The 12821-nt window shown below is 35.3% G+C and overlaps 1 protein-coding gene across 1 annotated transcript in view; it reads left to right on the top strand.

Annotated features, from left to right (window-relative positions):
- The window catches only part of LOC137240877 (aminopeptidase N), a 309531-nt gene that overhangs the window by 232813 nt on the left and 63897 nt on the right, over positions 1-12821 (top strand). The window contains 1 exon segment of the mRNA XM_067767799.1: positions 4558-4713. Within this exon segment, the coding sequence (XP_067623900.1) occupies positions 4558-4713 (156 nt within the window).

Below are 12821 nucleotides of genomic sequence, written 5' to 3' on the forward strand. Positions count from 1 at the left end.
GACCGCTAGGGAACACTACCAGTTTTAGCTCTACTACTCCGGCAGCATCAGGCTTTTTAATTCCAATCTTGGACCCGAAATCCACCTTACTGGTATCAAGAAAGCTATTTAAACCATACGAAATAAAGTTGTGTGCCTCGGATTTACTTTTGGATGAAGGCATCAAAATATTGAAGAAGGCATTCTTCTACGCGCTCTCCTTTCGTAATGACAGCCCTATATTAATAAAATAATGGCCATACTGTGACCTACACTCTCCCCATCAGCTATCCAAGCTATTGCTATCAGAAGACTGATCTTCATCAAGAACAAGGTCTCCATTGGGTGCGGTCTTTATTGCAAATTTGCACCCAAACTCGTCTGATACAACCCCGGCGTACCACCACGAGTTGTTCCCAAGAGTAATGCGTATCAATCCATGAAGGGGTAATGTTTTTGTGAGGCGGTGTTTTTAACCTAGCTACACAGGCTTCGTCGCCATAATCCTAGTGTATATCAAAATGTACTGAAGCCAATCAAAAGAGAACCTTAATTCCCTGATCTACGAAATTCGGTGTTTATTCTTCAGGAATCCCATCAGCATCCAAGCCAAGATTCCTAATTGGTTTCTGAAAGAATGTTTTACATATATTTTCATATTTGAAAATACATACATAAGTGACATTTATTTTCATTAGTTATTTTACATTTTCTTATCAAATTACAATACGATAGTGAACGTATGTCTCAATACCAATATTGCCGGACACGCGATCGGTAACGTAAAGTTTTTCCACACTATTGCCGATTCGATTAGGGAAAACACGATTAGGGCTCTGCTTTATCATGATATTATTATAATGATTTTTCAAAAGTTTGACCTTCGACCTCTAAAACCCTTACAAAGAAATATGCGCCATCAGTACTTACGAGTTAATATTGATTTTACGGTGTGCCCCGTTAATTTTTTAAAAGTCGAAAAAGGAACTGCCATTTCGACCAATTTTGAACCCGATCCCTTTAGAATTGGCTGAAAGTTTTTCTTCTTTTTCTAGCTTACGAAAGACGTTTTTCAGAATTTTTTAAAATTTTTTCATCCAACTCAAAAGATTATGGCATTAATAATAGAAGTTAACTAAACAAACATTTTCCAAAAGTTTATCAAAGTTCTATTTTGCGTCATAAAGTCAACTCATTCATAAAGGGTTTAAGAGTTCATTGGTTTTCTGTAATGAGCAATCGCATCATTTCCATTTTTCAATATCTAAAAAGTAAATATATTTCAGTTTTTACTAAAGTTATCGTGTTAACGTACGGACGGATGTGACTTAATCAAAATAATTTGCCATGCTGATAATTTTCATATAAGTAAGTCCGTATTCATCTCGATTCCTTTATGCCATTACAAACAACCATTATACCAATTTCACACAGTTTAATGAAATAATTAGTCAAGTTTTCTCCACTAAAGCCGTAATTGAACTCAATCTTCAATACAAAATACAACTTCTTAATTATCTCATTATTGCTTTATTGAATGCCTAATCGAGTGAAAAATCCAGTCCGGTTTGCTTGGTGCTTCGAAATTTATTGTCAATGTAACAAATGACAAACAAAAATAAATTATTTTTAATAATTTACGAAAAATAGAAAAAACACGAAAAATTCAAAATTTTATTTTTGCTGCATTTGCTGCAAAAGGTAATATGGCTTTTCCGAAAATAGGCACATATTTGGTTAGATGCCACATCTATGGGTAGTTGCGCATTCATTTTAAATTGATTGTATTTATAGTTAAGAAGGTAAATAAAGGCTATTTTCCATTTTAACTATTTTTTGTAAAAACAAAATATTTTTTTGGGGCTGCTGACAGAAGATGTTCGCTTGATGAAGCAAAAGGCCCTGTATGAAAAGGGAAACTTAATTATTTCATTAAATAGAATTGTGATTCGATTAAGTTTCTGTGTGAAAACGATATTATACCATCAAAGTTATAAGACCCATGGGTACAAGTATAATTAATAAGAAACATTTTAACAATGCTACTCAAAGTTGTTGGTGAATTAATAGGTGCAAAAAAGGTGAAAACAATTAGAGCAAAACGTTTAAATTGTTGACACTATCGTATATTAGCGTACTAAAAATCGTTGAAACCGCTTAAAACAAATTTGTTTAAATAAATGTTTTCAAATAGTTCAGATTAAAAGAATCCATAGTATGGAATCCAGCCGGTAGTGACAGTGATGTTATGGGTATGTTAAGTACTAAAGGTCCAGTGGTCAAAGCGGGTTGGCTCTTCGGTAGCGGTGGGCATTTTTGTCGAGAGTATTTCTGACATTTTCTTAACAAGAAACTTTCTGCCCTTGCAGTTGCCAATTAAAGTAAACTGAAACTGTAGATTTCCCCAAAAGCATAAAGTGAATTAGATCGGCCTCTTCAAAGTTGAATTTCACCGAATTATTTAGTACGTATGTATCGGTTTTGTTCTTAATAATTAACGCAAGTTGAATTTTTACAAAAATTAAACATTTTTGTTATTCGTTGAGTGTTTTTCTCTTTCTTTCTCAATTATCACTTTGCCTAATTGTTCTTCATAATACTGATTTGGGTTTGGTCAATTAAAGCTACACTCACTTAAGACGAGCTTTCTTCACACATTAAAGCAATTCCAACGATCGATCATTAAATGAAACGTTGAACTCTGGCCGTACTAATGAAAAAATATACACTTTTCGTCTCTCTCTCTATGCACCCTTTCTAATTCCCCATTCGACATTTACTTTGAATATATTTAACAAAATGTAATACATACTTGCCAAGTTTTGGCATACGTATTAAATGGGTTGGGTTTCTATTAAGTCAAAAATCTTTTGTGGAGCCCACAGTAGCCACATTTCATACAACAACAACAATTGCAGCCCATCAAAAATTTTTTTTTATGTCTTTTGTAATTAGTTAAATTGATTGCTGTATTGAATGGCATGTGGTTTATGGTCGATTGCGATTGTGAATATTTTCGCGCTAATTCGCTTATTTAACGCCTTCAATTTATTCATTCAATTCAACAGCTGGTGGCATTAGAAATTTATGATTGCAAATGTACTCTAAATTCAATACTAGATTTTAATTGAAAATGAATGCAATGAAAGCAATAGTTAAATGTGTCACAGCGATGTTATAAAATTAATAACAGTTATTTAGTAAAATATAGTGAACAGTTAAACTCAATTGAATAGGCACAGTTTTTATTGCAAACTACAAGGTCGGGTTGATTAATCTGTAATTGATTGCGTTTCATTGCAACAACTTGCACGGAAGGGATTTGTCATATCCCACATCTAGATCAAAACATCGATCCACTCAAAAAGGTCGCAATTTTCAAGGCAAAACAAGCGTCCATGTACATAAAAGTAGTGATTAGTTCAGTTTTATTAGTTATCACTTAAAAATTATATTGAAATCTAAGTTAATTACTTCGAAAAAACCGCCTCCTAGTTTCATGCAGATGGCCCAAGGAAAGAAAAGGTTTGTTATATACATACACATTATATACATGTTTTGATGATATTGTCTCTTATGTATTATCTTTGTTTGTGTCTTATAAAATAAAGATCCTGCTGCTGAGGATGCCAAGGAGATTGGCGAAACGTAGGGAGTTAAGTGTAGAAAAAGCGTATCTTTTTTTCTTGCACTAGCGCACATCAGACCGCATCAGCTTATTAAAAAACTAACAGTTATATGTTTGTTAACAACGAGTTACTTCTCGTCGACGAGTTGCCGTTTTTCTAGGGAAAATTTATCGATTATTGATCGATTTTTTATCGAAAAGTAACCGATATATTATCAACAAGTTATCCATTTGTTATAGGCAGTTAAGCGCTTTTTTCTAAAGTATATTGATATGTTATCAAAAAGTTATAGATTAGTTATGGAGATGGTATCGATTTATTATTGGCAAGTTATCCATTATTTACCAAAAATTTATCGATTAATTATAGAAAAGGTATCGATTTGATTTCGGCGGGTTATGGCTTTGTGACCAAAAAGTTATGGATTTTTTATCAAAAAGTTATCGATTCCTTTTCGGAGTGGTGCTATTATGTTATCGGCGTATTATCGGTTTGTTAACGTCAATTTATAGGTTTGTTGTGAAACAGATACTGATAAAACGACAAGATATAATCGATGGATTATCTTTAACCCGTTGATAAAAAACGGATAACAAAAAGATTACTCGACGATAATAATTCGCTGTCGTTAATAAGCAGATAATAAAACAATAACTGTCTGTTGTGGTTTAATTCAATCCCTGTGTCAGCTCTGGGTTATTAATGGGTGCATTGGCAAACACTTCCAGTGGACTTCTGCCATGAAAAGTTTCTCAGTGAAAACTCAAAATGGTAGAGAAGCTCTATTATGCAGGAGATTTTGCTAAGTAGTCTGAAAGGTAAATTAAGCGTTAGTTTTACAAGTTCTTAGGTCTATTCTTATAAACTTATTTTTTTTTGTTAACTAAATATGTCTGTCTAGTAAATGGTATCCAATAATACTTATGTATTTCATATTTTCTATTTCCAGGTGGCCAGCTTAAAACAAAAAATGGACAAAAATACAACGCTATGGCACGCATTAATATCTTGACACGTGACCGCCTAACAATGACAGCAACAATCTCCATTGCAACACCCTTTTTTATTGACGTTATTCATGATATGCAAACAGAAACTGCAAAGTGTGTGAAATGAAAGTTTTCCAATTTTGTTGAATTTATAATCAATGAAAGTAAGATGAAAGGATTTTCAAGGTGTGTCGCTGATTCCTTTTAACACAAACTAAAACGGTTTAGTGCAATGTCTAACACTTTTCCGGCATTTCTATTTACTTAATGAAATTATAAGCTCGATTTGTGAACTCATGACATTTTAAGTTATTTCCTTCGCGTTCTATGTGGCTTGGCTTCCGTTCTACTTTCTGTTTCCTGATGGGGTTGAAATGTTTTGAGTGTTGGATTTGTAATTAAATCCTGAAAAACCAATATTCGCTCGCTGTTTACTTCAATAAAAGAAAATGTCCTTAACTTGAAATGGGGCGTGTATAGAAGCAAAATAAAGATTATTAGCAGCGGAAATAACAAAAGGCACACAGTCTAGAAGGAATATTATTAAACAGCAACACAAATTACAAAGCATGACTGACCTCCTACTCACTATAACCTGAGTGGCGCATTCCAGGAAGATGTTGGAGCCACTTTTTCGGTTAAGGAAAAATTTGCTACTGCTGCTTATACAGTTTTTATACTCAGCGTGCTTTGCATACATAGTATATTAACTTTGATTGGATAGCGGATAGTTTTACAGGTATAAAGTAATCGAGATAGATATAGACTTCCATATATCAAAATCATCAGTATCGGAAAAACATTGATTGAGCCATGTCCGTCCGTCCGTCTGTCCGTTAACAGGTCCACCTATAGAACTAAAGCCCACTCCCTTTTAAAATACTCATTAAAACTTGTCATTTGATTCCCATATCGTACAAACACATTCTAGAGTCACCCCTGGTCCACCTTTATGGCGATATCTCGAAAAGGCGGCCACCTATAGAACTAAGGGCCACTCCCTTTTAAAATACTCCCTAAAACCTTTCACTTGATTCCCATATCATACAAACACATTCTAGAGTAACCCCTGGTCCACCTTTATAGCGATATCCCGAAATGGCGTCCACCTATAGAACTATGGCCCTCTCCCTTTTAAAATACTCTTTAATACCTTTCATTTGATACACATGTCATACAAGCACAATCCAGGGTTGCCCTAGGTTCATTTTTCGACATGGTGATTTTCCCTTATTTTGTCTCCAAAGCTCTCAGCTGAGTATGTAATGTTTGGTTACACCCGAACTTAGCCTTTCTTACTTGTTTTTAATATTTTCACGTTTTTCATACTTACATAAATTTTGACCACAAATACGAATTTTCTTTATATACCCTACCGAAAACGCCATATCTCAGGAAAAATTTTGGATGACGCTCATAATTTTTTCAAAAAAATCCAAAAATGTATTGAATTTGTGCTCAGATTTTCTTCAAACATCTGCATTAGAAAAATGAAAGTCGAAGACAGATGCACCGCTCAATTTTGTCGGTTGGAGTATTTTATGTACATACTTACTTACATACTTTATTCATTGGCGCTTAACTGCTTAAATTGTTATAGCCGTCCAACAGTCGCTTCATTTCTTAGCCGGAGCTTCATCATTCATTCGCATAAAATGTCCTAGCCAGCATAGCCGCTGCGTTTTTATTAGCTTTACTATGTTGATGTCTGTGTAAAGCTCGTACAGCTCATCATTAACTCTTCTTCGGTACTCGATCTTTCGAAGAACCGTTCTCTCGAACACTCCCAGAGCCGCATCACTGATGTTGAAATGGTCGATGCTTCTGCACCATGTAGCGGGACGGGTACGATAAGCCGACAGAGGACTTTTCAATTATCTACCTATTCCAAAGTAGCATTTATTGTACATACATATATAAGCGTAATCTCACCAGCTGGCTATTTTGGGGTACCTTGAAAAATAAAATTTTTTAATTATCTGAGGAATCGTATTTATTATTAACTAGCCGCTTACGTTGAACTTCGATACGCGCCTGTTGTACTGTTCCATGTATGTGAAAATTACTTACGTTCATTCTGAAATAATATGATTTTCAATTTAGAGTTATTTCGAAATATAAAAACTAATATAATTAGCATCCCATATCTTAGCATTGTATTAAATGAGTGAGTTAGCCAAACAAACTAAATTTAGTTGATTTACGACTCGCACAATGACACTTCTTGCCGGTACAGTGTGTTTGTTCGTTGCAATACTGTGCGTAGTATAAAAAAAATCAAAATTTTATTCATAGGTGTTTCAGAAATCGATGGGCAGATTAAGCAGCTATCTTTGTATAGCTTAATGCCAGATTTTGTTCAACACAAACTAAAACGGTTAAGTGCAATGTCTAACACTTTTCCGACATTGCCATTTACATAATGAAATTATAGCCTCGATTTGTGAATTTATGACATTTTAAGTTATCTCCTTCGTATTCTATTTGGCTTTTCCTCCGTTCTACTTATGACTTTGCATAGCAATGTCAGAATTTTTTCAATATTGTCCGAGGCTAACTACTTCTTTTCAAGATTTAAGATTTTATTTTTAAATATGTTGTTACAGATAAGACTGCCTTATTTTTTTATTTATCCTACAAATAGTTCAATATATATAATATCGTGATAAAAACACCGACAAGGAATAACAGTTCCCTCTTCTGGTCGGCCATGATTGTTTTTTTAAGATATCAGAAAAGAAAATCAAAAAATAAACAAAGTAAAATATTCGAATTTGGTTTTGTTCTAGAAATAATATAAATATGTATATGACATGATGAAATGAATATTCAGGTGTTCTCATCCCGTTGACGTTTTCCCTTATTCTCACTAGTTCGGCATGCATAATTTAGAGGGTTGTCTATCATACAGAACTGCATTTGAGTTCTACTACGATCGTAGTAGATTTTACTATACGTTTAGAAATATTATAACTATATAAGCTGTTACTAGAATTGTTTAGCCAAAAAGATTAACGTAACCTTGTATTCCCTAACAGAATATAGACAAAATTTTGCAGAAAACTAATTTATTTGAAGAATTTGTACACAAAATTTAATAATCCAAATTTATTACTTTTTAAATACACGTAAATACTGGCATTTAGAGCTGCTGAAAAAGTGAGGTTATGTTGTTGACATCACCTTTATTATTACATCATGGCATGGGTGCAATTAAGTAAAGTGTAAAAAAGTGAAATCCCAGAAAATTGAATTTTTATTTGGGAAATTTAATATTTTTCAAAAAACACTACAAATTTAAGACCTTGTATAATCTTTAGTTGTGAATTTTAAATTAATATTTATTTAGTTAATGAGTAAATTGTAATCGCAGAAATTTATTGGCATTAAAATTCCTAAAAGGCAGTAAGTGCATTTGCCATATTACTTAAATAAAAAATGCTACTCATTTGTGACTAGGATCAATAGTATAATTATCCCAGATCGAAAACTTATTGGATTGTCTTTAAAAAACTTCACAACGATTTTTTATCAATTTGCTAGATTAACCATAAGAAAAATAAAGTTTCTTAACATTTATCTAATTCTTTATAAAAATATCGTTTTAGCTGTTTAAATGGCAACATTTGTTAATAAAAAAACTACAATTGCAATTATGACAATACACAATATCTAATTATAGCCACCTGTTTGCCTTTCCAATGTTTAAATTTCTTTACATACTTTTCAAGATAAAAGAGAAGTAAACAGTCAATAAGCGTTGTTACTGATATGGCGTGCAGTGGTGCAAATTTGCAATAAACAATTCAATTCGAGGTTTGTTTGAAATGCATTAAGTCCAGTTTTAAATGAAATAAGTATCTCCTAATTGTAGAGAAGATAGAAGATCGGCATATTTTAGTTTCCAAATTTGAAAATTTGTCTCAAATGTGCATTTGTATTAGAAACAAAAGTTCATGGAAATTCAAAACTAAACTTTATTTTCTTTGTCATACGGGGCGTATGAGCAACATTTACTGGAAGCGAGAGCTTTGCTATAATAAAAAGAAAAGAAACCTCTTTTTCTTATGGAAAATTGAAAAAATTGTCCGAGAGCCAGAAGCATTTCAACCTCGTAAAATATATGTAAATTAAAGTTGCTTCCCGATATGCATAGCCAATAGCGAGCCCACTGCCGTCAGCCTTAATGGCTCTACGCAGCTCTTAGGTAAACGCTAAAGAAATATTTTGATTTATTTCATTGCATAGAATATTTAGTTTTAATTGATTTTAATATATTGTAACGAATGTTAGCAGCACTGAGCGATGCTATCGTCTCTAAGCCGATGCTAAGCAGTGACGTGAATTCACATCAATAATTCAATCATTATGTATCTATATAAACGAAACAATAATTGCGTCTACACATATGTACCATGTACGTATACGAGCAGCGGAGAGTCAATGCACAAACTCATGCTTATATCTGAGATACTCCTATAAGTATGCAATGAGAAAAAACTATAAAATTGTGCAATTGTAGTTACAGCTGAGAAGTTTGAGAGCCGCTGGACTAGTAGATTCTGGAAGCGCCTAGAAGATGTATAAAATTGTGCAATTGTAGTTACAGCTGAGAAGTTTGAGAGCTGCTGGACTAGTTTATTCTGGAAGCGCCTAGAAGATGCGAAGGTTGAAATCAAAGAGTATAAAAGGCGACAATTGTAGAGGCGCTGGAATTCAGTTTGATTTGAGTTGTCAAGCAGTTTTGACTAAGACGCTATCTAGCGAGCAAGAGCAGTATTATTTTGAATAGTAGAGTTTCATTTGAGCTATCAATCAGTTTGGTTATTAAGCAAGCTATTCGTTGCACAGTTTGAGTGTTATTGTGAAGTACTTTAATAAAGTCCATTTTGCATTATTACTTTTTGGAGTTATTTATTCAACAGTTTAGTGATTCGAACTTAGCAGAGGATTGCTAGAGGATTTGCAAGTAAATTCGTTACAATATGTTTAGTGGAAGGAGCAGGGTCTGCGGTATACTATGCTGATTCGGAAATAAACAGCTCCTATAAGCTGCCAGATCACTGTAGCTTTTTTTAAGCGGAAGTAGTAGCCGTAACTAAAGCAGTAGAATCATAGGAACAAAATAGCTGAAACTGCAGACGTGTCAACTTTTATATTGACAGTCAAGCAGCAATTAAGGCAATAATCTCGCATAGCATGACATCTAAATGCGTGTTAGAGTTTAAGCAATCCCTGGAAAGATTCGTAACAGGGAGAAGCATACGTCTATATTGGGTCCCAGGGCGTATTTGAATAGATGGGAATGAGTTAAAAGGGCACATCCGTCGAAGCTTGTTTCGTAGACGTCTCAATAAGATTGGGCTAGATTAAGAGAAAGCGAGAGGTACACACGATCGACAAAGGCATGCACCCAAGCGCGGGGCTGCAAAGTGTCGAAGATCATGTGTAGGTCTTACAACCTTAGGATAACAAAGTAACTTCTATCATGAAAAAGATAAGACTGTATACTCACGATGGGTATTCGGACTGGACACTGCCTTCTGGCATCACATCCCTTTAAATTAGGCTAGGTCCGTGATAGCAGATTAAGGAAGTGCGGGTTGGAGGAGGAAACGATCGAGCTTGTTTTGTGCTCATAACCTGCGCTTGCCAGGCTAAGACTCCTGCTGCCAGATCTAGAAGCAGCAAATGGCATAGGTCCTAGAAAGCTTCTCGTATCTGCCAAGAGGACGGAGTTATTTTATAACATAAGTCCTGGTTTTTTGTTAGCGTTTTTCAGCCTGGTTTTCAACGTCTGGTAACTTCACGAACTCATTCTTTCTATGTGAGCTTCCCATGGACCGGTCAGTATAAACTAACCTTACCTTATATATGTTTAACTTTGTTTGAGTTTTTGAATTTACTTAAGTACCGCGTTAGTTGTTTTAATCTATATAACAAACAGATTAGGAGTCAAGCCCCCTAGATAGATATAGTCGCTTGCTTAGCTAAGCCACACGTTCCAGAATAATGTAAACCGAAATTTCATCGTCTAGTGCGCAAAAGCGAAAAGTTCGTGTCTCCAGTACATTTAACTTAGCTACGTAACATCGTGGACTACAATGTCCTCTAGGTTATCCCTTCAGGGTTTCTTTTGATTCGAGTATAACCAATTTGGCCTGTCATTTCTCTCGGCAGTGAATCCAATGTTGTCTGAACGGTTTTTTTTTTTTTTCGAGATACCATTAATTATTCTTTTTTGCGCTTTGGTGAGCCCGCAGAAAAGCTCTGAACCATTAAATACTACTGTAGCATTCTGCTTGGTGGGATGATTTTCCCATTTATTACCTTCATGTCCGTCTGACATAATGTAGAACGGTTCGTTTTTTGTCTGAAAAATAGTGGTGTAGCATCTCGTTGGTACCGATTTCTTGAAGGTCGGTCTTCAGTTTTACCATCATAAAATTTAGATCTATTTGTAAACTAAACCACTGAAAAGGGTCAACATACGATTTCCCTGCTTCCCAGAGAACTATGTAAACAATGGGCACCTCAAAGTTACATGAAAATATAGGGTTTAGTAATTTAAGCTGCTGGTTGCGTGGCGTACGGGATGTACACATATCTCGCAAAAGATTCCAACACTTCATAAGCGATATTAAGCAGGATGGTGCCGCCGTATTTGGATCGGTTTGCAAGATAGCCCCTCTTGTGGATGAAATATTCTGTCTAAAGGCATGGGCTCATATGATCATGTTTTGCACAGGAGATTATGAAGCTCCTTCTTTCCGCGTTTGAACAGCCGCCAATACCCAGCGTATTTTCACTTTATCACAGTAGGGTGGCAGAGCGTCTTTTTGATCGTCGGGCAGTCATAAATATACCAATGAAAGAAGTGTTCGCTCTACAACTTAAGTACGCTTTGTAATCCTTTCAAATCCTTCGGCATTTTGTGAGGTGATCATGTTTTTGTTGTTGTGGCGATAAGGACACTCCCCGAAGGTTTTGGGTGTTATCGATATTGATGGTCCTTTGATCCATGAGGAACATGAGGTCGGCAGAGTCTCGGCTGCTAAATATGTGTAAGATGCATGCATCTTTGTGATTGGGTTGCGGAAGATATGAATTTCGTTTATCAACCCCTTTACTCCTGGCACTATGAGTCAATGTAGCCTACGTTACGTATATCCCTTATATCCAAAACACTGGTGAGATAGTAAGTAATCGAAGTCGGCAACGGAAGTGGTTTTCAAAAGTGGAAGGCTTATAGAGAATATGGAATAAGCAGTAAGAGATTGTGCAGCGGGTCAACAGCTTGATGTGAAATGAGGAACGTGCTTCCTACTCTCTGGTACATCTTAAGGTCTTTATATTCTTTGATTAAGAGACTGCCGGTTAGCCTAGTTCATTTTTTATGCTAGAACCTGGTATTAGATGACCATTTTGATGCGCGTGAAAAAACCGATTAACCCCAACCGGTTATGGCTGGGCTGTATTTTCCAACTCACAATGTCCTAAAAGTTGCCAAACTGTACTTGCTGATACACCTCATGATGGATACTGATGTAAACCTCAGGCATCTCAACGCAATAAAAAAATGAATCTCCACCAAAACCCCAATACTGCGTCATATCTAAAAATGTGTACATAAGTCGGTGACACTATGCACTGACATCACCAGCCCCTGTTGCTGATTACAGCAACAGCAATTATGATACAATATTTTAGTCATAAAAGCAGATGCGCATGCATATAGAACATACGATAAACATTTAGTACCATAAAGCGCCCATAATAGTCATACAAAAAAGACCGCAGCAGCTGCCACTCGAAACGCAACGATAAAAGCGGATTACATTACCAGAAAAAAGATCGGAAAGAGGAGATAAGAAAAGAGAAATGCTGTCAACAATAACAAATGAACAAATCGCCGATTACAAAATATTTGTAAAATCAGCTAGAAAATAAAAAAGAATAAACCAACAAAGTGAAAATATCGGCTGCTGTTTGAATCAAATGAGATATCAACCAACTTGACGTACAACGGCAGAAAGTAGCAACTTCTGAAATTGTGGCGCGCGCGTGCGCTTTTCCCCCAACCATTGCTGCATTCTGACGGAAATGTTGACAGTAACAAACAATGACAGTAACGCGTTGTATGCATTCATGCAATCGACACACAAACCAGCATCTCTAATAGCTCGCATGCACGCTATGATACGCGCTTGAAATGCTGTGCGGC

Source organism: Eurosta solidaginis, chromosome 1, assembly GCF_040869045.1.
Source record: "Eurosta solidaginis isolate ZX-2024a chromosome 1, ASM4086904v1, whole genome shotgun sequence".
Taxonomy (NCBI): Eukaryota; Metazoa; Arthropoda; class Insecta; order Diptera; family Tephritidae; genus Eurosta; species Eurosta solidaginis.